Source organism: Vicugna pacos, chromosome 9, assembly GCF_048564905.1.
Source record: "Vicugna pacos chromosome 9, VicPac4, whole genome shotgun sequence".
Lineage (NCBI taxonomy): Eukaryota > Metazoa > Chordata > Mammalia > Artiodactyla > Camelidae > Vicugna > Vicugna pacos.
This window is the reverse complement of record NC_132995.1, coordinates 77613493-77639481: the sequence shown is the minus strand read 5'-3', so window position 1 is coordinate 77639481 and position 25989 is coordinate 77613493. Positions and strand designations below refer to the sequence as shown.

Sequence of the window (25989 nt, the reverse complement as noted above, 5' to 3'; positions counted from 1 at the left end):
GCTTACTTGGGGTACCTGCTTCAGTAGTTTTTCTTTTACTTTCCTCTTCCAGCTTCTGTACTCCTACAAGGGGAAGTCATGATTACACTAACAGAGCTAAAATGTTTAGCAGACGCCCAGTCATGTTATCACATCCTGAAACCGTGGTGGGATGTCTTCTGGTATTACATCACCCTGATCATGCTGCTGGTGGCCGTGCTGGCTGGAGCCCTCCAGCTGACACAGAGCAGGGTTCTGTGCTGTCTCCCATGTAAGGTGGAGTTCGACAATCACTGCGCCGTGCCTTGGAACGTCCTGAAAGCCAGCATGAACGCGTCCTCCGATCCTGGGCCACCGCCTCCGCTCCCCCTCAGAATCCAGAATGACCTCCACCGACAGCAGTATGCCTACATCGACGCTGTCTGCTATGAGAAGCAGCTCCACTGGTTTGCAAAGTTCTTCCCCTACCTGGTGCTCTTGCACACGCTCATCTTTGCAGCCTGCAGCAACTTTTGGCTTCACTACCCCAGCACCAGTTCCCGGCTCGAGCACTTTGTGGCCATCCTGCACAAGTGCTTCGATTCCCCATGGACCACCCGAGCTCTGTCGGAAACGGTGGCCGAGCAGTCAGGGCGACCCCTGACACTCTCCAAGTCCAAGGTTTTGCTTTCGTCCTCAGGGTGCTCAGCCGACGTCGATTCCAACAAGCAGCCGTTGCCCTTCCCGCAGCCTGGCTTGGAGTCAGCCGGCTTAGAAAGCCCGGCCTCTAGCGTCCTGGACAAGAAGGAGGGCGAACAGGCCAAAGCCATCTTTGAAAAAGTGAAAAGGTTCCGCACGCATGTGGAGCAGAAGGACATCATTTACAGAGTGTATCTGAAGCAGATCATCGTCAAGGTCATTCTGTTTGTCCTCATCATCACGTACGTTCCGTACTTTTTAACCTACATCGCCCTTGAAATCGACTGCTCGGTGGACCTGCAGGCTTTCACGGGGTATAAGCGCTACCAGTGCGTCTACTCCTTGGCAGAGATATTTAAGGTCCTGGCTTCGTTTTACGTCATCTTGGTTATCCTTTACGGCCTCACCTCCTCGTACAGCTTGTGGTGGATGCTGCGGAGTTCTCTGAAGCAGTACTCCTTTGAGGCGCTGCGAGAGAAGAGCAACTACAGTGACATCCCGGACGTCAAGAATGACTTCGCCTTCATCCTGCACCTGGCTGACCAGTACGATCCTCTTTACTCCAAGCGCTTCTCCATCTTCCTGTCGGAGGTCAGCGAGAACAAACTGAAGCAGATCAACCTCAACAACGAGTGGACGGTTGAGAAACTGAAGAGTAAGCTTGTGAAGAACTCCCAGGACAAGGCAGAGCTGCACCTTTTCATGCTAAACGGTCTTCCAGACAACGTCTTCGAGCTGACTGAAATCGAAGTGCTCAGCCTGGAGCTGATCCCTGAGGTCAAGCTGCCCTCCGCAGTCTCGCAGCTGGTCAACCTCAAGGAGCTCCACGTGTACCATTCATCTCTGGTGGTCGACCATCCCGCCCTGGCCTTCCTAGAGGAGAATTTAAAAGTCCTCCGCCTGAAATTTACTGAAATGGGGAAAATTCCCCGCTGGGTGTTCCACCTGAAGAATCTCAAGGAACTTTACCTGTCAGGCTGTGTTCTACCTGAGCAGGTGAGTACCATGCAGCTGGAGGGCTTCCAGGACTTGAAAAACCTGAGGACCCTCTACTTGAAGAGCAGCCTCTCCCGGATCCCACAAGTCATCACAGACCTCCTGCCTTCGCTGCAGAAGTTGTCTCTCGATAATGAGGGAAGCAAACTGGTTGTGTTGAACAACTTGAAAAAGATGGTCCATCTGAAAAGCCTGGAGCTGATCAGCTGCGACCTGGAACGCATTCCACACTCCATCTTCAGCCTGAACAATTTGCATGAGTTAGACCTCAGAGAAAATAACCTTAAAACTGTGGAAGAGATCATTAGCTTTCAGCATCTGCAGAATCTTTCCTGCTTGAAGTTGTGGCACAATAACATCGCTTATATTCCTGCACAGATCGGGGCATTATCTAATCTCGAGCAGCTCTTTCTGGACCATAACAACATAGAGAATCTGCCCCTGCAGCTTTTCCTGTGCACCAAACTACATTACCTGGATCTAAGCTACAACCACCTGACCTTCATTCCGGAAGAAATCCAGTATCTGAGTAATCTGCAGTACTTTGCTGTGACCAACAACAACGTAAGTAACTCCACTCTTCCCTTTGTTTGGCCAGGCTTTCAAGCATCTGCTGTTACAGTGTGTGATGTAAGTAAAGATAATGGACTTTAAGTCATGCTGAGTGTCCTGAGCTGGCCTGACTACCACCCACCAGACAAGTTTTCAGAGCACTGAGCATCAGTTTTTAATCTAACTCACAAGCTGTCAAGGAGATTTTATGAGAAAATGGATAGGCCTTTGGCACAGTTCCTGGCACACAGTAGTTGATCAACAAATGTTCTCTTTATTCTCTTTCCCTTTTTTTTTTTATGTAACCATCAGAGTTGAAGTATTTTTAACTAATTAACTAGTTATGACAGAGCTTGTGTTCATTTTGGAAAAGCCTTAAGTACTTAGAAAGTTTCGTAGAACTTTTCAGCTTTCCAAATCTGTCATAGGAGAACTTTCTGTTAAAAATACTGGGATCATGAGTTATTCATAAACCCTATTTGTGATGCAGTAAGAAAGACTTGAGATCTCCATGCATGTGTAGAAAGACAGCTCAAAATGAAAGGCCTGGTTCTATAATGCGACACTAGGGCTTCTTGGAAGCTTTTTCCAGCATCCACGCTTTTAAAATGAACCATAATTTGCAGCAGTAAAGCCAAGTTAAGGAAAACTTAACTTTGCTGAAACAAGAAAAAACAAAATAAATGAGTAGTTTCCTAGGTTAAAATGTGAAGGAGGAGGGAAAAAACGAAAACCATGCTGGCTGGAAGGGCAAGAGAGTGATGGTAACATCTGCACGGGAAGAAGGAGAAGAACCTGTCAGAAATCAGGTCTGCCAGACGATGGAGGTGCCCCCTCTCCAGTCGAACATGGGGATGACTTCCCTCTACCCGACCCCGAAAGGTGTTACCTCCTTTGTAATTCATATTTTATGCTGAATATAGCTGTAAGCATGGTGTTGGCTGATAAACATATTAATCACCTGACGGTATTTTCAGAAACCATGGATTGTTGGAAAAATACCAAAGATCTAGGGAATAAGAGCAAAATTCATGCTTATAGAACTCTGTGACTTTACTCATATGTACAAGATTAGAAGCCATTATAAGACACAAAAAACTTAAGGTCTTAAAGGATTATGAGGTTTTCAAACTCCTTTAAGTCTGATCTGGATTATCTGTGTACATCAGAATCACCTGAGGGGCTTGTTAAAACACCGATTTCTGGGCCCCACTTCCAGGGTTTCTGATTCAGCAGGTCTGGTGTAGGACCCAAGAGTTTGAAGCTCTGAAAATCTCAAGGGAAGCTGATGCCACTGGTCAAGCGACCACCTTGGAAAACTACAGGTCTCGAGATTTACCGTTAGTGTCATTGATTTATGCAGTTGATTAATATTAGTATTTTGGTGACATCTTTTCCATTGTCAAACCTATAATAAAAATATAATTATTTTGAAAGGCATCGGTTTTACCAAGTTGTTGTATGGTTAAATCACTCCATGAAGTTTTGAAAGTTGGAGCTGATTAAATTGTTAGCAGCTCTTGAATTATCTAAATGTATAAGCAGGTTAATGTTTTTTTCCTGCCTTAAGGTAGTGAAACTGTAAGACGTTGGTACTTTTGATACCAAGCTCATTTACTTCTTGATCTTGGTTGACAGAATAGGCGTGAGTGTCAGATACAGTCTGTCTTGGATAAGGGAGGTACTTGGTAGCACGTGAGGAGCCTTATGCTGGGGACAGTTCATGGCCAGAGTAGAGTGGTGCCTTTGGCTGTGTTGTCTGCAGAATCTGGTGACCAGCAGATGCTGAGCATCCTTAGAACCACAAAGAGTCTTACCTACTACGGATGTTGAGGAACAGGAACTCACTCGGAAGACAACAGCCAGAGAGAGGACAAGTTCCTCTCTAATGGGACAGTGTAGCCTAATGATGGGAAGTACTGGGGAGGGAAGGGCGAGAAACAGTCCACAGTGTTGGTCTTCAAATGTTTGGAAGACTTACATAGGAAAGAAAGCTTATTGGGAGTAGCTGTAAATATTAGAGCTTAGACAATCAGTAAAAGCTTTCTCATCTTCCCAAAAAAGCTGTCTAAAGACTGAATGAACATTTGAGAAGGGAGAAGTGATCTTTTTATTCATAAAACTGTCCAGATATACATGGTCAGTCCCTTGGTAGGAATATTGTTGAAGGAATGAGGATTCATGTTTCACGTAGGGATTTAAATAATTTCTTCAGAGTTCCTTCTTGAAACCTTGAGATTCTCATGATTCTATGAAGTAGAACAAAATATTTGTAAAAATTAGAAAATAAAAGGGGAGGGTACAGCTCAGTGGTAGAGTCCCAGGTTCAATCCCCAGTCCCTCCTCTAAAAAAAAAAATCAATAAATAAACCTAATTAACTCCTCCCGAAAAACTCCAAAAACAAACAAACAAAAAATCAAACTGGCTGTATTAATATTTAGATATGCATATACTCAGAAATGTGACTTAACGCCTCCATTCGGAATGGAGGTTGGTAAAGATTCCTGAAAAAAGAGGATTTAAAGACTCCTTTTTCTCCAAAGACTTAGGCATTGTGTCAGGTATATAGATGGAGGAAACAAATGCTAACTCAGTTACAGATGCTAAATACAGTTCCTCTAGTGGGAAGTGGGCTCTGCTTCCCACCGAGACGAGACGGGGAACTCTCTAGACATCAGGGTGCTGGGCAGCCCCCACATGGCAGACGTGCACTGAGAGGGCACTCCAGGGCTGCTTCCACAGGGTAGTAATGTTCTTATCACAAAAAACATTCAACACTTTTATGATATTTTTGCTGCAGGACTCCTCGAAGCCTTTAATCCGTGAGCATGCGTTGTGCCTCTCTGAGAGGGGGGTGTGGTGCACAACGGTGGCCACGCGTGTTTGAGCAGGGCATTCTTTTTCGTGGTAACTCTTGGAGAAGAGTGTTGCTGGGAACACTGAATGGGGAGATGTGAAAGAATAGAGGTCATGCCCAGAGGACTGCAGTAGGCCTGCCCCGATGGAGTAAGAGATGAGAGCCTTCAGAAGGTGGGTCGGGAGGAGAGTGCCTTGAAGTCTGCCAGTCTAGCTCAGTGCTGAGTCACTGGGGAGTAGCCGGGATCAGACTTGAATTTCAAAGTGCTCGTGAGCCTGAACTGGTGCCTTCAAGGGAGGCTCTGGTGGTAGCATTCAGAAGGGCTGGGAGAGGGCAGTCGAGGAACGAAACCCCATGGGGAGGTTTAATCAGTTACGGTTCAGAAGTAGGAAGGTAGGTTAAAACCAGGAGACGAAGGCTCATATCTGAAAGGAACACTGTGGGTCACCTGGTCCTGAGGTCAGCAAAGTACATACAGCCTGCAAGCCAGATCCACCCACAGCCTGACCTAAGAATGGTTTTTAAGTTTTAAGTGGTTGTGGAAAAAATATCAAAAGAATAATAATATTTATCACATATGAAAATTATAGGAAATTCAAATTTCAGTGTTCATGAATAAATTCCTTTGTTCTCATTAGCGGGCCTGTATTCCAAAAAGAATTGTACTGAATTGTTTTTATATTTTTAATTTCATCACTTAAAAATATAATATGGAATTTTTTCCCTCTTAAGTCATTAAGTACCTACGTAGTATTTTCAATTTTGCCACCTGGCTCGCAAAACCTAAAATATTTTCTGTCCAGCTCCTTTAGAGAAGAACTTTGCTAACCTCTGCTCTAGTCCACTGCCCTCATTTTGCTGGTCCTGAAACTGAGGTTCAGAGCAATTTGCCTGAGACCCAAAGCTTCCCAGGGATGGATCTGGGATGGATCCCACGTTCCAGCTCCGGCTCTCGTGCTCTTTCTACTACATCTCAGATGCATTGGTCCGAATGATGTTCCATGGGAAGCAGTGGTGTGTGTGGATGATGGGAGAGGGAGAGGCAGCACCCAGTTCTATCTGGTGCCAAAGCATAGTTGGACAATGATGGTGTTAAATGTGACGGAGAAGCACAGGGAAGGGGGAGGATGTAATAGCTTTGCTCACATCTTAAAAACCATTTCAGTTTACACCTAGGTCTTCCAATTTCTCCTTTCCTGCATCGAATGCATTTCTTTTATTAATTGGAAGACTTTAGCCAGAAGGTGAATAATACAGAAATTTCTTTGGAAGACCATTTATCTGGCAGCGCTGCTTGTTGGTTTTGACATTACTACTTAATACGGAAATAACGCAACTTTGTTTCTTGAAATGATTGGATTTCATAGATTAGGTTGGCATGTTCTGAGACAGCATGTGTCAATGGCCAGAAAAATAGGAAGTCTGACATTGAGGAGTTCTGAAGTGGGGTCCCAGCCTCTGGGAAGCAGGGGAATGTTTAATTATCAGTGTCAGCCATGGACACAGAGAAAGAGCCATCCTTCCCTGCATGTTCTGGGGGTCCAGTCGATTTTGTTGAAGATACTTGGTTGTAGGGAAATTCTAGGATATAGAGTGGTCATGTAGCCATTAGTATGGTGGTTGGTTTTTTTTTCAGTTTATGTATATATAAAATTTATCCTATAAAACCATTGTTTATAAAGTTTATCATCTGATAGTCTAAATATTTCTTTTGGTTTTTGAGAGGAAATCACTAGTCCACTGGGGAATTTTTTTCCTTCCTGACTCACATATTATATAGTCTAAGAAAGAGCATGCTTAATGAATTCAGTGTAAATAAATGCCATCTAAACATTTCTTTTTAAATTTTACTGGCTCAGGCAAAATGTGTAAGTAGATTTTTCAGGGTAAAACTGCTCAAGTCTCTAACACAGCTCCCCCACCTCCTTTAGCAAAGATGAATTCCAGCAGGTGAGCTGAGGTCCTGTGCTTTAGCTGGCTGCTGATCCTAAGAGAAGGCCCCTGAGAGGGACGCTTGACACTCAGGGAGCATGCTTCTAGCCACACCCTTAGCTCCTTTCATGAAAGCAACACGACTGAGGGGCTGACCCCAGAGGGGCACTCCTATTACCTGGCGAAATCCCTTGCCTGTACTGGGGGCTGGGAAGTCGCTCAAATCACAAATTCTGAGATTCGAAGGACGATCGGTGAGACAGGGTAGTACCGACAGCCGGACAGATGGAGAGGGAGGCAATGGCTCAGGGTGTTCACCCAGCAGGAAATAGTCCAGTCAAGCAAGGTACCTGCTGGGATCTGGAAGCCGACCGACCGCAGAAGGGAGACTGGGACTCCCTGGTGCAGCCCTGGCTAGGGCACTCTTCTGCACGGCGGCCGTTGCAGACTGCTGATTGCTGTGATTGTTTGCTGTTTCTCTCCCCTGTGGGACCGGTGCTTCTCAGATGGGGACAGTTTTGCCCCCCAGAAGACGTTTGTCTGGAGACGTTTTTGGTTGTCACAGCTTTGGAGGAGAGTGGCACTGGTGTCTAGTGGTCAGAGGCCAGGGAGGCTGCTGAACATTGACCAGTATTCAGGGCACCCCCACAGAAACACTATGCCGTTCAAAATGTCCACGGTGCCAACGTTGAGAGGCCCTGCATGGGTCCCAAAGACCCATCTGTCTCACTCAGCACTCTGTGTACGACACCTGGCTGGGAACCTGGCACAACCCCCGCCCAGGCGCTCAGCAGGCGTCCACTGAATACAGGTGAGCTAAGCCTTCCGTCCTTCCAACTCATTTTTGCTTGTCATTGCCTCGGCATCAAAGGGCACTGTCAACCCTGAGCTCACAGCGCAGGACTGATTGTTCCCTCTGCTCACCGACCCTGCTCCTGAGCTGCAGGCGTCTCTGATCAGAAAGGCTACATTTCTTCTGTCTCATCTCTCTGCTGCATCTCTGCCGAGCGTTGCAGGGCGGGTTGGTGCAGCTCACTCTGCCCGGGGCAAACATGCCCCTCAGTGGCAGGATGAGGGTGAAGGGCACTGTGTGTGCTCAGCCTCTCGCTGGAGCTCTTTCCCCAGTAAATCCTGTACATTTATATATACACTGTGGCTCCCTCGGAAACTCACATGGCACCCTTCACCCCAGAGACGGAGCAGTGCAGCTGAGCCGCTGCGAGACTTGACCTAACTGCGGGCTGGTTATCGTACTTAAAGTGATCTCTCTGTTGTGTGATTTAATCAAAGCTCCCAGAGAGCAGGAAGAGTGAAAACTCGTGTGTGTGTATGTAGAGGGGAATGAACTGTACATATGTATGTATTATATCTTTTTGTCTCTGCTTCTGTCAACTTTTTTTTTTTAACAGCATCGAGTTTTCAGTCTATACTGTGAAGCCCTCACAAGTAGCCTTGTGTCCGTTCTCGGGACGTTCTTGATGGTGTAGCCCCTTACACACACAGCAAACTCCGTTTGAGGATTCTTGAGATCGATTTATTTCTGATCTAAGACTCAAGAATAATTATGATTCTCCCGAGTTACTGGTTTGTTTTTTTATCTTAGGGATGAATGTGTAACGGAGAGGTTTTCTTTGAGAATTAAGAACTGCTCGTTAGAACGTTTCGAGCCAAACCGGTTGCCCACTTGTGTACAACAGGAATTTAGAAGTTCGTGGTGGCTTCAGTCCTGACTCCATGTCGGGATGTCCTCATTTTTCCTTTAAAATCGTCTCTGTCTACTTCAGATGTTTTTGGGGGAATGTAAGGGTGTATATAAACAAATGTGTTGTGGTAGGCCATCCAAAACCAGTTTTACTAGCTTCTTTTTCTCCCTTTCCAGATTGAGATGCTACCAGATGGGCTGTTTCAGTGCAAAAAGCTGCAGTGTTTACTTTTGGGGAAAAATAGCCTGATGAGTTTGTCCCCTCACGTGGGTGAGCTGTCGAACCTTACTCATCTGGAGCTCATGGGTAATTACCTGGAAACGCTTCCTCCTGAACTGGAAGGGTGCCAGTCCCTAAAACGGAGCTGCCTGATCGCGGAGGAAAGCTTGCTCAGCACCCTTCCTCCTCCTGTAACAGAACGTTTGCAGACGTGCTTAGATAAATGTTGACCTAAAGGGCAAATCATTTCTAAGAGAACACTCCAGGGCTTTAAATGAGAACTAAAATTTCCTGAGTTACAAGGATGAAAAATGGATCTTTGTGAGTAACTAGAACCAAATGTCTTATTAAAGAAACTCAGTGTCTATCCCTAAATTAAACAGGTAAAAAAGTGTTAACACTGAACTGAAGTTTTGTGAGTCACTGGTCTTTAACTTACGGAGGTGTCCGAGGTGCACGTGGAGGGTGAATGGGGGCGTGACATTGCTGCAGTTTATACCCTGAAGAGTAGACATTTCCTCTCCCCCCCAGCCCCTGTTACTTATTTGCACACTTGTTTTAGCGGACTTCCTGTTGTGACATTGGTCACCTAGACCATAAACGCATCAATATAAAGTCCCTTGATGTGCCCTCAGTACTGTCTTTGATTTCTGTTCTTAAATATTTTTAAGCAGGGTGCATTGTGCTTGGCAGAATTCCTTCTCGGCTCAGTTTTTACTTCCTGTCCCAGCTTCCTTGAGTCTTCCTTTAATGACAGTGATGAACGCTGAGGAAGTGCCTGCCTTTGGCCTTTACCTGGAGCAGGAGCAGGGTACTTAGGGCACGTCACCCTCGGGGCGTCCTAAAGATGAATGTGTCCGCTGAAAGGTCCTCTTGTGTATCGTCAAAGCCTTTTTTATTTGCTAGTAATTTTTATATTCAATGTAAAACACATAAATATTTTCTATTATATAATCTTGGATTCAAAATCTGTGGGAATGATTTTTGTAAGGTACAGGGAACACATGCATTTCTTTAAGAATTTATTATTAATATGCTTGGTTTGGGCGGCTTATGATTCTCATATTTGTGTGCATTCTGCTCCAAAATGTTTTTGTACTCTGCAACTAATTACTTTTGGATAACAAAAGCCTTGTGTTTCATGCCGTAAAATATTTGGGGGTTTCCTTCTAAGAAGACGGCCGTATCGTCTGCCTCTCTCTTCCCTGGTCGCCCTGCTATCGCTGTGCTAATTACTCCCAGAGCTGTGGTGGAGGGGAGAGGCGCAGATCTGGGTCTTTAAAACTGCCTGTAAAACACTCTGTAGAAGTAAGAGTTAAGCCAAATACTTTTCTTCTCCGTCTGCATGATCTCTAGATGTGATAATGATGTAAAACACTCAGCCTCTATGCGGTGGTTCAGATGAGCTCTCAAAGCTCAGAAAGCAGTAGATCCACTTAACTGAAATGCATCTCATGCCTTTGTCCAACTTTCCTGGAGTCCATTTTGCTCTTTTTTATAAAGAGCTTTGTGCTTGGCCGTTGATTATCACGCATGTTGTAAAATGAATAAAATCGACTGACTCGTTCGGGGGAATGTGCATTTCCAGTGCGGTTTCTCTGACGGGCCCAGGCGTCGTGCTGCCGCCTCGCTCTGGACGTAGCCGTGAGGGGATCTGCCAGCCGCGCCTGGACAGACCTGGGAGGCGCACAGAACCGTGAGGTGCGGTGCCTCGTGCTCTGCCCCTTCCAGAGGATGAAGTGGGTCTTTAAATTACAGCAAAATGCAGCTTCCCTCACCTGCCACTCACCCCTGGACTGATCCACAGAGAAGAGAATTGTTCACATCAGACAAAATTTGAGTAATACTAACTATAAAACACACAAGACACCAAAGGCTGCCTAAAACATTGTTTATTTTGTTGTAAACAAGTGTAAAAACGCAATTCTTACCAAAACTTGCCTTTAGTCAGAACACTCGAGTTCTCAGGGACCCAGGCGTAACTGACGAAGCGTTCCTCTAGGGCTTCAGAAAACAGATTCTCACTCTCTCTAGGGTTTTCTGTTATGTTCAGTTTTCTTAATGTGAGTTTTGATCATTTTAATGTTTTGCATCTGTGTTTCACAATAGAATTGTCATGTGTACCGAGTCCACTGTTGGATAGGGTTATCTGGTGTTTGGAACATGAATATGATACATGGAGGTGTGTTTAAATGTTTTGGGCCATGTAATTAGCCATGATTTGTATGAAAATCCCACCCTCTTCTATAAGAAAGGGTTTTCAAAACCAGTTTTCAGATTTGCTACCATTTCTTCGAGACTGGACCTTCCCCATGGCTAGTCACTGGCTCTGTTTACCTGCAAAAGCCACTAATCTCGCCCACTGTTGGAATCCCAGAAGCGAGTTACTGGCGGGCTCCATGACGAATCTTGTACACTGCTTTCCAGACAGCAGGGAGTGGTCCCTGGAGCAGACTCTGCTGTTCTTGACGCCGTAGCTTTTGGACCTCTTCTTTGCCTCAGCCCCTCGCGTCAGTGTTAGGGAGCTTTTCGGATGATGTAGCACTGACGCCACGGACTCTGAGGCCACCCGCTTAATGTGCAAAAATCTGGTGTTTGATGCCACCTCCACTGCTCTGTGGGAGCAGATCTTCATTTTGCAAGTGTTTGTATTCATATAAGAGGATTTTAAATGAAGAAAATAAAGTTTGTTCACTTATAATTTTGAGACTTTAGGTGGCACTTGATTTCCAAGAATGTATCATGTATTTTCCAAAAAAATATAGATGTTACTCAGAACAAAGTTGAAGGCGTATGCTGACAATGGCATTGATTCATTTACTTACATCCACACACAAGGACACACAGATGCACAAAGACGAGCTTGCGTACACAGACACGCACCCTGTGTGTGCAAAATGTAACTTACTGGTTCTGGGTATGTTCAGTGTTTTTCCAAAGTCGCCAGAGGCTGCGGGTTAGCGCTGGGACAGGCATTCTGTTTTATTCCGCACTTGTGATCGCGGAGTGCTCCATTCTCTTAGTTATAACGTTTCAAGGAAACCTGAATGCTCAGCCTCGGTCTGTGAACCTAGGTGGTTCTGAGCATTCCCGGTAAGGAAGGTGTTCCCTCCCTAACCTGTGTCGGGGTACGTCTGTGTGCCACTTAGACACGGCGTTTCATCCTTCATCCTCAGCCCTCGATCTCTCCCCCAGAGAGCACCACGTCTTGCTGTCACTCAGCAGATGTTTGTGCTGAACAGGGTGGACAGAGGTCCTTGGGGTCTCAGCGCTGTGGCTTAGCTCCAGCGTAAGTGCAGTGAGTTACTGGCGTAACATTGCTGTTTGATAGTGAAATACTTGTTTCTGTCCTTCGGGCGTCTCGTGAGTCGAGTCCTGTGGCTTAATTAGGGTTTGCGTTGTATTGACGGGCTCGGAAACCACTGAAACAATCATCCTGAGGGCTTACAGCTTTCCTTCCTCGTATTTTCATTGAAATGCTCTTTCCGTCTTTACTGTCCCTTCGCACTGTCCCGTCCGAGAAGGAATTTTGTTCTCCCTCTCCACTCGCCCGCTTCCTTGAATTTGTGAGGCAACAGAGTGTGTTTGTGCTGGAGGACGTGCAGTGACCCTCGGGCACGTATCTTGGGGGGAGCCAGAGCCCATCACTGTGCCTGACTGGTTAGTCCTCTTGTCCCATCCTGCAGAATTTAGGGCGGGTCCCGTGATCCCTCATCCCTGCCAGCAGCCCGTGACTGTAACTGGAGACCCACTTTGTTTTCAGGAGCTACGTATTGCGTCAGTGTTTCTTTCTTTCTGGAAACAAGAGGAAGGCTGGTGGGAGAGGAGAGGAGAGGAGTTACTTTGCATCCTGGTGTGAATTATGAAGACATTATATACATGAAATGGCATAAACTAGTAACTGCTGCAAAGTGCCCTGGATATAATTACTTCTTATCTTCAGCTGGATATGGAAGTTGAAGCAGGGGGAACACTGCTGTGCTGTTTAACTGGTTCCTTCCGGTTTCCGGCCCAGCACTTCTGCATGCACTGGGGACTGTCTGCCAAGTACCTTTGGTAATGGACTGCGTTCTCTCCAACTTTTTTTATGTGGACGACTTCATCAACCCGTAAAGCATTAACAGAATTATGAGCCAAAGTACCAAGTGGCAGTGGCTTCCCGCTGAACTGAATCCATTCTTGAGTTTGCGTTTGACTTGTGTAACACGCCACTGCTGAGAAAAACAGGAATGCCTCCTGCATGTTACATGCTATCTCTGACAGAGACGGTGCAATTTTAAAAATACAAAGGGGCATAGAATTAAAATGGATGTGTTTGTGCATATGTGTGTTGTATGCAGCCCTAAATATTTATGCTCAGATATTTTTAAAAACTCTTCAAATGTTTCACTCTCAGCAAAGTAATGGGCCAACCCTGAGTAGAGGCATTTTCTTTTGTTAGCTAGCTTCACAGCGAAGGCTGGCATTCATTATTTTGTCTTTGTCACGTCTTTTGAAATATGTACATAGTTGGTTTTTGCTTCTGATAATGATTATTTGAAGATGTAAGGCTTTGCTGTGAGTTGAATGTTTTGGGCCCTCAGGTTTACCGTGTAAATCTGCATTTTGGTAGTAACCATTCTGTCTGAGATTCAGTAGTTTTCGGTAAATTTTCTGTTTTTAAGGTAACTTTTGTGTAAAATAAAAATCTGATTTTTCTAATAAACGGCGAACACAAGCGGACGCCGTGTCGGACGCAGTGCCCGCACTTCTTTCGCCCTCGCGGCCCAGGGGCCAGAGGGACCCTCCTCTTCCCACGGCTCCCTGGGCGACTGTCCTGTTGTATTATTCACTGGAAGACTGACTTTAGACTTGCATGCGTCTCTCACAGCAGTAGTGGGAGTTTTCAAAGTACACTACAACGGCCGCAAAATATCAAGGCCCTGGAAGGAGCCGGCTTGAGCCGAGAGCGCGCTGGGGTGGGGGAGGGCGTGCAGTCTGCCGCTCTCCTGACAGGCCCAGCTGTCCAGTCGTGCTCACCCTTGGGGACTGGTGTTCACAGGCCAGCCCATCTCCCCCCGCCTCCTTCTTGACTCCCGTTTCTCTGTGTGCTGTTAGTCCGGCACCGATACTGAATGGTGGCCTGGGTCAGTAAAAAGTGAGAAGCTGCAAGGTAGAAACTTTTGAGAAGGTTTAGTAAAGGGAGAAAAAATTGAATTATCAGGTAAGCTAGGCATGCATTGGTTGAAACTTCTGGATGGAAGGCTTTCCTCTTCAGTCACGCACACTCACACGCAGAGTTTCAGGAACACGGTAAAGCAGGTACCGAGGGGACAGAACTCGATACAGATGAAGGAAACCGGGCGGCCGTATTTCCCCTGGAAATGCAGTTCTGCAAGTGAGGCTTTCCCTCACCTCTCAGTGCCTTAGGAGTGGGGATGCGTTAGGAAATGAAGCCAGTGCCTGAGCCCGGGCCTCCCTGCAAGGTGCCTTGGGTGCCGGGTCCTGTGACCCAGCCCAGAGTGCGGGGAGCAGGTGGCCTCGGGTTCCTCAGCTCTCCCTTCTGCTTTGAAAACTCACTTTTCAACCCACACGCAGGGCCTGGCTGTGCAAGAGAGAGGCCGTGCTGACGCCGTGGAGGCCACAGTTGGACTCTCTGGAGCTGCAGCTTGTGCCTGGGTTCCTGCCCCTCGTCTCGGCTCTCTGAAATCCGGGTTCCTGGCGCGTGTCCTCTGTCCCTCTCATCTCTCAGGTCTAGAGCAAAGCAGTTATCCAGAAGCACAGAGCCAGACCTTGAGCTCAACCCCACACTGAGGAAGAACATATATGCCAAAGAAGGATCAGGAGAAAAGTCACTTTTTGACGTGCGTCGTCTATGGAGAGCCAGCTCTCTGCGCCCGCGTAGCTTCGTCGTGCTCCAGGCCGGCATTCCTAGTCCTGCCTCTGCCGTGCCGAGGAGCCTCCAGGACGGCCTGTGTGCTTCTGAGGAGCTTTTCAAATTGCTGCTTATACCAATACCTTCCGTGTCCGGTGCCTTTTCACACAGGCCTGCTTGTTGGTGTGTGGGCGGCTCTCACACATCTTTTCTGATTCTCTGCCTCCCTCTGCCGCTGAGATGAGAGTAAGTCAAGCAGACGTGCGCTCGGTTCCCACTCCCTCCCGTCGGTTCAGTTCCTCCCCGCCCTGCCTGTGCCAAGTGCAGCCCCCGAGGTAGGCGCTTGAGAATTCAGGGACCCTCACTTAGTCTCGATGACTCCATCTCGAGTGAGATGCCCTGAGAAGCCCCATGCAGTTCCCAGCACCAGGACCAGACCAGACGTGAGCAGGCGGCCTGGGTACAAGAGGGAGGTGGCGCTTAGAGACCACGAGCAGAGAGACAGGTGCGGGGAGGGGGCTGCTGGGCAAAGGAGGGTTCTCACGGCACTTCTGTGAACCATCCCCAGGGGATGGTCTCTTCCCCCAGGCCTCATTGGCTGCTGGGTCTCCCTTCCTGTCTCTCCATCAGGGCGCCCTGCTCTTCGGCCCGACTCTGTCCCTTCCCACTTCCACTCCCTGCACACTCCAGTGCCTGTCTCCCTCCCTCTCCCTCCCTCCCCCTCTGTCTCCCTGTCCCTGCCTCTGTCTCTCTCTGTTTCTCTCCGGGCTGTCTGGCACTGGCCTAACCGCACACTCCAAGCTTACGTACCCTCACCCATCACTAAACCCCAGCTTTGAAAGTATCACACACCTGCCGTATCAAAGGGGGTGTTTTAGCCTGTGCTCATCAAAATGAATGTCTTTCCGTTATCAAGGTCCCCACTCCCTGCAAGGGGGCTTCCTGGCACAACTCCCAGTTCCAAAGAAGAGACTTGCTCTCTGTGCTGGACGGAGTGGGGCCATCGCGTCCCCTGGGCTGGTGACCTAACTGCACGTGGAGGCCTGAGTGGCCTGGTCCCCACCCTGTACCAGTCATTCCAGTGGCACTCGGTGTCCCTTGTAAGTGAGCACCCGGGCCAGGGTTCAAACACCGGGGGGACCAAACCCCGCCTTGTGCGGGGAGCCCCCTCCAGTCTTCCCTCGAGCGGGGGGCGGGCTCACATGCCAGTCTTCCTGCCTCTGCTGCACTTCATGGAGGGCTACTCGGCTCATCGTGGCGAGAAGAGGGCGAGACTGAACCCATCTCAGGCGGTTGCTCTGTGGGAAGGAAAACCCTGAAGCAGCTGCGAGTGAAGGAGCACCGGTGCAGTCTGCAGCAAGAGGCCTGAGGGAAACTCTCTGGACCTGTGACGCGGAACCTGGGCAGAGCAGAGCGTCCCAGGCCTCATGAGAGGCTCCACGCTGAGGAAAGATGAACACCTAGCCGCTCCATCCCCGCTCCTCCAGCGTGGAGTCTGTCACCTCTGGGGAAGCACCTCAGCGAGCCACTTACCTCCTGCCAGGGGCTCCACCGGCCCCGCACGTGTGCTGTGTCAGCCCACCCAACAGCCTGCTTCGGTGTGTCATTCCCATTTCACAGATGAGAAGCAAACTTAAAAGTGAGGACTCTCCCAGCGTCTCATGGCTGCTCAGAAGAGGAACCCTGCTTAACCCCCAGGTCTGCGAAGCCGCTCCCCCGGAGGGTCAGGTAGACAGCACCCAAGCTCGGCACGCCTCTCCCTTCCCCACCGGGTGTCTGAAGACGCCGGGCTCACGCCGTGGTCCCCAGCGCTCCCTGGTCTCCTCTCGCCGGCTCTGAGCTGGTGCGCCCTCCCGCTGCCCGTCTGTCCTAGCCGTGTTCTCCTGAGCCAGCAAGTCCCTTCCTAGCCATTGAGTTTCCGCCTCGTCTCCTAATGTGATTTAGAAACCAGAGCTTTCCAGTCAGAGGAACCATGGGGGATTTTCTGAGGAGGGAGGCCGAGGTGGCTGGCCCGCGGTCGGAAGCCCGCTGTCTGAGGGAGGTGGCACGGGGACTGCGTGTCCCCGTTCAGCGCGCTCTTCACCCTCTGGGCTGGCCCTCCGGGGCACAGAGTCGGCTAAACCAAAGCCTAGCGGAAGAGCCACAGCTAGCGCCCAGGCGTCCTCCCCGACGCCCGGCCCCGGGCCGCCTCTGAGCAGCCGCAGTCCCTGCGGCCACGGCCTGCGTCCTGATGCTCACCCTTCCCTATCACTGCGCCCAAAGCCCTGGAGGCTCCCGTCCCCATCTCACTTGGCAGGGAACAGGGCTCTGAAAGGACCATCCACAGTTACAGTTACTGAGAACTGCTAAAGCATCTGCCAGACTTTGTAAGCATCGCTGATGCTTACGACGCGTGAAGGCAGGCGCCGACTCCATTTTATGGAAGAAGAGAAAGCGGTCCAGGAAGACTAACCGACGCAGCGGGCCGCGGGCCGGCACAGAGCCAGGGCGCAGCGGGCCGAGGCCTTGAGCCGGAGACTCTGTGGCACCACATCTCTGCCTTTTGCACAGTGCGTGCTGCCAAGGTCCTGTGGCAGGTGAGTGATGGCGCCGAGTGCAGCAGAGGACTCTGGCCTCTAACCCAGTCTTCTGTCTTTCAGGATGTGCAGACACCCTGGAAGAGGGGTGGTGTGCATGCAGACACACACACACACACACACACACACGTCCTCAACACCCTGTAGTATAAATACAGCAATTTCACCCCAAGGACTAATGTAATTTTAAGCCTTGTGGTTCTTTTCCCAACAGCAGGCCCCTTATTTTAACGTCCTGACCTAAACTGTGAGCACGTGGGCTCTCCTTGGAGCAGAGCGCCATTCTGAATTTCAGACCCTGTGGGAGACGTTGGATGAAGACCTCATCCTGTTAAAGAGAGCTGCCGACGTTCTGGTCCTCGTTTCAAGGTGCAGAGGGGGCTCCCAGTCAGCTTGGGTTTTGTACAGAACTGTAGTTCCAGTTTAACTCCCTGGGAGTCTTGATGTACGTAGGGAGATGCTGCACTTAGAGCGTTTAGAGCTGCAGAGGGACTACCGGGCACAGCTCAGGCTGGACTTGTTCTGAATGTGCTCTGCTGATGTGGACGTCGGGAGGGTGAGGAGGAGGAGGAGGGACGGGCTATGCTGTCCCTACTGAATTCGTGCCGTGCTCCAGATGAGAAGCCATGTTCCTTACCCCAAAACGATGGTGTGTCCCTCCCTGTCCCTGCCTTGTGGCTGAACACACGTTTACGCCTGGAGAAAGCCTTAACGGGGCTCTGAGCACTGACTCCCCAAAGCACTGGTTCACTTTGCATTTCCCCTTGGCTTCTTCAGAATGTGCCTGCCCTTCAAGATAGGGGGTGTGTCGGGCCCACTGAGCACCCAGATCAGCACGTCCAAGGCCCTCCACACAGTGGGGCTGCCGCTCTCACAGGCCCTCCTCCTTGCACTGGGCTCAGGAGAAGAAGGTGACTTACCAAGTGACTCTGCACCTTCACCTTAGCTGTTTTTTGTGCTCTTCTAAAAGATGAAAGCAGCTGGCCCACCTCCCTCTTTCTTTCTGGGGGTGAGTCTAATTCCTCCAGCTTAGAGACAAGCACCTACAGAGATTTTTTTTTTTTTTTTTTTTTTGCAGACTGGAAACGAGCCCACAGCCCGGGGCTGCCTCGCATAGCCAGCAGAGGCTCCGGCCGAGTCCCTGACCAGAGGGTCTGCAGGAAATCCGCGTGTTTCTCAGGATGAGCTGTGGCTCGGAGCTTGGCCAGCTCACAATGGGAGAGAACGTGGGAGACCAGTGACTCCTAGGCGTCAGCACGCTGCCGTTTCCACTGTCCCCTGCGCGTGCTGTGTGCTCCGGGTCCTGGGCGGAGGGAGCCTAATGCGGGTGAGCCTCAGTGGTCCCTGGGGTGCCTTCCAACTCCAGTATTCTGATCTACATAAAATGCTCAGCGAGCGGGAAGTGTCAGTCAGGGTTAACGCTGAGTATTAAGCGTTTGGGCATGTCATGCACTTCCTTTTTTAGGTTTTGAAATGACTCACTTCTAGGGCATATGAACAAGCCTTTTATTCACCGAAGAGCCTGAAGCATCATGGCAAGAGGAGGAGGATGGGACTGTTTCAGAGGGTGGCTCTGCAGAGCCTCCCGTCAGGAGAGGCAGGTGCGCGGGGAGGAGGCGCCATCTAGGGCAGGGCAGGTAGGAACACTTCCATGGGGCCTCGTCCTCTCAGGTCACGCTTCCCAGGAAGGAGAAAGGGCCTCGGGTGGCACCGGTGGAAAGTTATCTGGGAGGCGCTCAGCCCTCTGGGGCTTGAACACCGAAGCATGAACTCTGAGGCTGGTCCATCACCACTGCTGTGCAGCCCAGAGTCTCACCTGGGGCCAACGCACGCCTCCAAGTTTTCAGTCTTCTGGTTCCTGTTCCGTGGGCCTCTGGGCCTCAGTGTTCCTTCAGTTCCTTCGGCTGCTAGTTGGAGAGACACTCCAGGCTTGGGGACCCTGAGAGGTGTCGCCAGCGCCAAGGGCAGACTGACCCCTGGTGGGCTGTCCTGGAGCTGCATGCCGTTCGCCTGCTCTGTGCACCTACTCTGTGCTCTGGTGCCCGGCTCAGGACTGATCCAGGCCGGGTCGGGGCCTTTGCTGTGCCCAGAAGAGGAGAGAGCAAGACCGCTGTCTTACAGCTGGACTGTCAGCCGGCTGCTGGAACGGCTCTTGGCTGCGCCCTGGGTGGAGCCTTCTCTCTACCAGTAGGACTGGGTGACCTTATCTCTCTGAGCCTCAGTTTCTTTATCTGCAAAACGTAAATTCTATTCTGCAAATATTTAGTGCCTGCTCCTAGCCAGGTGCTGCCTTAGGTATGGAGGATGGGTCAGGACAAGACCAACAGGGTCCCACCCTCGGGGAAACAAAGCTCGCTCAGTCTCAGGAGGATTCCAGGAGATAATGTAAAATGCTTAGCATCTTGTCTGACCCTCGTGGGTGCTCACCTCATGTTAGCTCTAGTGAGTTTTCCTCCAAAGATGGTAGAAAAATCTTTTAAAATATCTTTCCAACCTCAGTCTTCACCCCTGTGTTTCTCTCTGCCTGGAAGGCTCTTCCTTGATCCGTTTATCTAACTCCTGTTCATCCATTTCTCTGGTTATACTGTCACTTCCTCCGGGTAGCACCTCCCCAGCCAGGCCCACGCTTGGCCCCCCTGTTGTGTGTTCTCACGGGAGCTGGCACTCTGCTTTTGGATAGCCATCACCTTGGTAACTCCGACTTGTTTGGTGTCCGTGTTCCTGACCAGACTGTAAACCTGGTGTGGAGAGGCTCCACGGCTACCAGAAGCCTCTGCATCTGGCTTTGAGGTTCTCCGTGAATATCTGACCATCCGACTGGTTGACACATGAAGGGGATGTTCCCCTTTGAATGACAAAGCTACATTGGACCAAGGAAAGGAGACTGTGACACATCCCTCAGGAGCACATGGGCCCTTTCTTCCCTCCCTCTCATCCTCCTCTGAACATGAAGAGGAGGGACAACCAAGGGACGGTGGAGAAAACCGGCCACGCCCTGGGCAGACCTGCATCTCCTTGGAAGCCATTGGGCAGCCAAGTCACCGTGCAAAGGATGACATGACGGGCCTCCACTGTTAACAAGTGCTTATCCGCCACCGCTCAGGGCACTGCTGACAACAGGGCGGGAAGGTCTTCTCTGAGACCAGGCACCACAGGCACACTCTTGTCTGTCTCCCACAGCCAAGCAGTGTCATTTAAAGGAAGAAGTCTTGTCCCTCCTAGCTGTAGAGAGAAGGCTGAGAAAATTAAATCCAACGCTGCATGACTGGAATGGTGACAGCAGCAGAAATGTAACCATGCTGACTTTTTCACCCCACCACCCAGTACGAGAGGCCCCCGCCTTAGTACCTTGAGAAGGAGACGCAGTTTCTTACGTGTGACTCACTGCAGATGCGAGTGTTCTGGCCCTTTGGTGCCTTGTGGGGTTTAACAAAGCAGCACTGTGACCTGACCCCAGTGGTTTTCTTTTGGCCAGAATCCAAATCCTCTGGGCAGTGCTGGACGTCCCACGTGCTCTCCTGCAGGTGCATGGCATGGAACGCATGCCGGTTCCCTGTTCCAGGCCTTCCTAAATCTCCATGCCTCTGCCCATGCTCTTCTCTCAGTCAGAAGTCCCTTCTTTCCATATAAATTTGGAAGATTATCTGTCTGTCTGTCTATCAAACCGCCATTTATTCTTCAAGACTACGACAAAATACCATTTTGTCTCTGACCACCTTCCTTCTCCCAAGCTGGAGTTTGGTGCTTGTATTCCTAACCTTTGTAACAGCGCACTGAGGTTATTTTTAGATTTCCTCCACACTAAATTGACAACGGAAACCAAATCTTATCCGTCTCAGTATCCCCTTCAACTAGTAGGGTGCATAGCACCGTGTAGGTGCAGAGAGAATGGAAGGCGGAAGCCAGGCTTTGGCAAGCCTTGTCCCGGGGCCAGTGGGTCGGCCAGGGAGTAGAAGGACAAGCGTCCGCGCCAGACACTGCTAGCGGGCACTTTCGTGGACGGACTGTGACAGCAACGGGAAGTCCCTGGAGGCTTGTGGGCGGGGAAGCAGCGCGAGGAAGTGGAGCCTGGGGCTCTCTGAGGGTGTGGTGAGGCTGAAGTACGGAAATCTGCTCGCTCTCCAGGTGAGGGAACTGGGGCTTGAGAAAGCCGAATGTTTCACGAAAACACACCAGCTAATAAGCCAAGAAACCTGGTTTAGAGCCCAGATCTGATTCCAGGGTTTGTGTTCTTCAACACGGCGCAAAAACTGAACCGAGTCTGCAAGCGCCACCTAGAGCTGGGCCCTTCAGGCCTTCAGGGAGCGCTCAGGCCGACAGCAGGCTGTCGCTAACCCTTCCTGGGCCCACTTCAGCCTCCTCTTCACCAAGATGAGGAGCGCTGAGCCAGGTGGCTGTAAGGCCAGTTTTGGGCTCTGAGACGCTGTGACTCTCTCTGGAGCACAGATGGGCTTCCTGCCCGGAAACCAGCTCAGTCACAACCACGTGCACACGTGCGTCGGCCCCGAGCAACTTCTTTACCGGTTGCAGTCACGACTCCAAAACACAGCACAGGCTGCGAAATACTGTCTGAAAGTCTAATTCTTCTTCCCCGAGACGCTCAGGCGCCGAGCTGTAACTGCTGACCCCACAGGATTTATCTGTGTGTCTGAACAGTCACACCTGTCACAGCAAAGTTCTCCCTCGCTCTCCACGCCTTGGGGCCGTTACGCTGCTTGTAATTCTGCATCGTTCTGAAAGTTCAGCTACGCACTGCTCAGACTTAGCCCTCCACACCCCCTCACAGACGTCGCCGTCAGACGGACGTGCCGTTCTCGGCCTTCGGGCTGAATGTCAGGGTACAGCACGTCTGAAAATGTGTGGTTCAGTTGAGCCCTGAAGTGAAAGGCTCCCCCCAAACCACCGGGTAACATCCTGCTGCTGTTCTCATCAGATCTACGCCATCGCTCCTTCGGTTCAGCCTCCATTTGGAATCGTCTGATGCCATTTCTCTGAAACGTTCGGAACAAGATGCAATCTCATTATGGTCAGCTGCACGGAGTGGACCTTTCAGAGCATAAAGGAACATCTGTCCTCCATCTGCAGCGCCTAAAACTCGGGACTTCCACAATGGAGTACATTGTAGGACTCCAGCGCTTTTAAAGGGCAGGACGTTCATTTCTGACGTTTCCATAACGGAGCATGTTCATCTCACATACTGTTCTTCAGAGAGCATGTCAAGGGCCACTGGAGCAGAGCATTTGAACGCGACCTTCAGATTCAGCCAGACCTGGTTCGAATACTTGTTCTGTCATATACTAACTGTGTGTTCTTGGAAAGTGACTCAATCCTGGTCATTTCAGGTTTCCTCAGGGACGTGAACTGGAGTAAGTGTGCACAGTTGGGAGATGACGTCTTCAGAGAGAACGGCACACGCTGGGGCGCTGAGTGAACGCCAGCTGCTGCTCCCGCTTTGCTGCTGCTGATACTCGGGGCCAAGCGGTCTGACTCCCGACGCGGCTGAAAGAACAGGGGACTGGAATGAGGAGACCTGAGTTTGCACCCCACCACTGCCGCTCACTGGCTGTGTGACCTCGGGGAGGTCACCGAGTCCTTCTCAACTCAGCTTCCTCATCTGTCAAGCAGGGAAACTGAAGACAGCTAACGTACAGACAGCTTCCACGTGGGGCAAGTGAGGTGATCTGCATAAAGTTTCTCTGCCAGCTGCCAAACTCTGCATGCCTGTGTCGTTTTGTCATCGTTGGTGTTAAGGACTGAATGTCTGTGTCCCCCCAAAATGCATGTGTTGAAACCCTGACTCCCAGTGTGATGGCGTTAGGAGGCGGGGCTTTGGGGAGTAATTAGGGTTAGGTGGGGTCGTGAGGGCCGAGCCTCCTCGAAGGGGTTAGTGTCCGTACAAGAAGAGGACGAGTCTGGGGCTCTCGCCCTCTCCCTGTCTTGCAAAACATCAGCTGTCTGCAGGCAAGGAGGACGGTCGTCACCAAGAACTGGACGGGCGACTTGTCGACCTTGGACTTGGAGCCTCTGGAACTGTGAGAAGCAAGTTGTGTGTGAGACCCCCGTCTGTGTATTCTGCTAGAGCAGCCCGAACTGACGGAGACAACAGTAGCTCCGGACCTGAAGAGCATGTCTGATTTTTTTTTATAAAAATCTTGGTTATGTGCTCAGGTCCTTATGACTGATCTCCACTTAGCTCCTTAAGTGAGGCAGCACCGAGGGTAGAACGCTGTCTTCCCCAGCACAACGCTGTGTGCTGGTCTCAGGGCCGACCTCTGTGCACATGTGAAGTCCCAGGTCTGCAGAGCTGCTGAGGCAGAGAAGAGTCGTCGACTGCGGTCCCCGCTCTGTGGGTGTTGTATCTGATGTTGCAATCGTTAGGGTTTTCAGATCTCACCTCCCCCGCCTCCTAGAGCATTTAGAACAACTGGCAATTCAGGCCCTCCCCACCATCCTGGGCGCCTGATCCTTTTGTCCCCACCCCGAGGGTGGAGGTCGTTGGGCTTAGGACCTCGAAATCCTGCCTCCTCGACTTTCTATCCATGTTACCTTGGGCGTGTCACTTAACTTTCCCACATGTCCATTTCTCAGCTGCAAAATGGGAGGGAATAACTGGTTGGGAAATTTTAATAGGACAGCACACTGAAAATTCTTAGAGCCACGTCTAGCACCGGGTCACTCACTAGCTTTGCCCTCCGTCCCTGAGCACCCTTCTTACTCACCACTTGCTTCTTTTCTTTAATAATAAACAACATAACATTTTAATTAATTAGTTTATACCTGTATATTTCTGGAAAAATCGTATTTTTAATAAAATGTGTTAAATATTCAGATTGATTGTTTTGCTGTGGAGATATCATTAAAACTGTGTTCTCAGGTTATAAAGTCCAGGATGAGAAAAGGGCAGCAACCGGATTCTCTACCGTGGATCAGCCAGACCCATGCTCTCTGGGTGACAGAGCACAGTGTTGCCAACGAGCAGATTGAGAGATAAGAGCAAATACAAGCCGCGCAACCATTTACCTGACCTTTCTCTAAATAAGTGGCACAGAAACCTGACTGTTGTGAAACAGCAGCACGAAGACACACAGGAAACAAAGGCACCGCGAGGCGCGAGCTCACTCTCTCCCGCAGCTCCTGACACAGGCGCGCATGCTGCTTGCTCGCACCTGGTTACTGACACCCCTCTGGGCCTTTGGTGAGACGATCACTAGCAGAGTCAACAGCGACTTGTGAGCCTGTGAGGAAGTGTCCCTGCGGAGACCCCAGCCAGCACTGTATCTCAATAAAAACAATAGATTCTATAGAATATATTTGAAAGCGTGTGTGTGTGTAAGCTCAGGGATCACAGAACATCTCTGGTGGATACACAAAAAGACAGTAACACTGTCTACCCTTTTCTCTGCACATCTTTTTGTACTTTCTTTTAATTTTGCATTATGTGCATGTATTGCCGATCTTAAAATTACTTTAAAAATGATAGTCATGTGGGAATGCTCTAGAAAGAGTGTCCAATGCCTTGAAGGTTAGCAGGGACTCCACAACTGTCTAATACGTGGACAAGGGGGATGGCGGTTCTCGAAAACCACTAATAACAGCTTGCTAACAGCTAGAAGAAGAGCTTCTAACGCTGTGGCCTCTCCGCTGTAGAGCACTTGTAACCGCTCTCCTCAAGGTTTGTGAAGTGGCCATTTGTCCCCAGTAATAGTAGAAATGTTGATGGAAAGCTTACCGTATCAGGCACTGTCGTATGCACATTTAACACGTCACCTCGAGTTAATTCTCACAACAGCCTTCTGAATTGAGTCATTATTCATATTTTAAATAGCAGAAAGTTGTGTCTCGGAGAGTTTCCTAACCAGCAAGTGACAGAGCTGAGATTCAAATCTGTTAGTGTTTCTTTAACTTTTCTTTTTCTTCTTCTTATTTATTGGATAAACTTGACACATAACAGTCTGTAAATTTAAGATGCACATCAGATTAATTTTATATATTTATATATTGTATGATTGCCATCGTAACGGCATTTATCTACGACATACAGCACAGTATTACCGTCTGTATTCATTGCACTGAGCGTCAGATCTGTGGCTAACCTCCTACTCGTTACAGGTTTGCACGCTTCGGTGCCATCAGTCTTATTCTGCGCCCCCCCATCCCTTGGTAACCACCATTTTACTCTCCGGTATTTGTATGTTTGTTTGTTTGTTCACACAGGCCAAATCTGTTGCAGGTTTGTGACAAGGGGCATTGGACTGTTATAAGGATTAAGTGAATTAATACATAGAAAGTGCTTAGAACCATATTCCTTGTGGTATTTCTCCCCTTTAAGTTCCAGTACTAACATTCTGGAGTTAGGGAGGAATTTTGTAAGTCAGAGACGTGGTCAAGTCAGCAAAAGTACACGAAGTCATTTTTATGAGCTGAGGTAAGTTAAGGTTCCACCTATTCTGTGACTGAGAGCTCTACATTTTCCAGGATAGTTTTCCCTTTATTTTTATTTCCGGTCGATGCCATTTCCTAGAAGATCTACTGCCATGAATTTGTGTTATTTGTGCTCCACTCTAGCATTTTTATGCTTTTTCATCACAGCAATTTCCACCATAAAACCAGAGAAAGCCAACGAGTTTAAGAGCGGCCTTTAG

At 49.5% G+C, this 25989-nt stretch overlaps 2 protein-coding genes across 7 annotated transcripts in view; both read left to right on the top strand.

Moving 5' to 3' along the window:
• The window catches only part of LOC102544274 (leucine rich repeat containing 8 VRAC subunit B), a 47763-nt gene extending 46618 nt beyond the window's left edge, over positions 1-1145 (top strand). For both annotated transcript variants that reach the window (XM_072968285.1, XM_072968286.1), the window contains exon 6: positions 53-1145. The gene's annotated coding sequence lies outside the window, so the exon portion shown is untranslated. The remainder of the gene's footprint in view (positions 1-52) is intronic.
• LRRC8B (leucine rich repeat containing 8 VRAC subunit B) lies at positions 79-24653 on the top strand. Of its 5 annotated transcripts, XR_012076065.1 has the most exons (5): positions 79-2217; positions 17562-17716; positions 18426-18674; positions 22690-23023; positions 24222-24653. XR_012076065.1 is itself a non-coding variant. In XM_006197310.4 (2 exons), exons 1-2 carry the CDS (start codon positions 79-81, stop codon positions 9145-9147), a joined length of 2412 nt encoding a protein of 803 aa, XP_006197372.1. In that variant the 3' UTR covers positions 9148-9322. The 5 variants fall into 5 exon arrangements, 2 of the variants coding, with proteins under 2 accessions (XP_006197372.1, XP_072824385.1); XR_012076063.1 differs by lacking the exon at positions 22690-23023; XR_012076064.1 differs by lacking the exon at positions 24222-24653 and having other exon boundaries at positions 22690-24175.
• The last annotated feature ends 1336 nt before the right edge of the window (positions 24654-25989 follow it).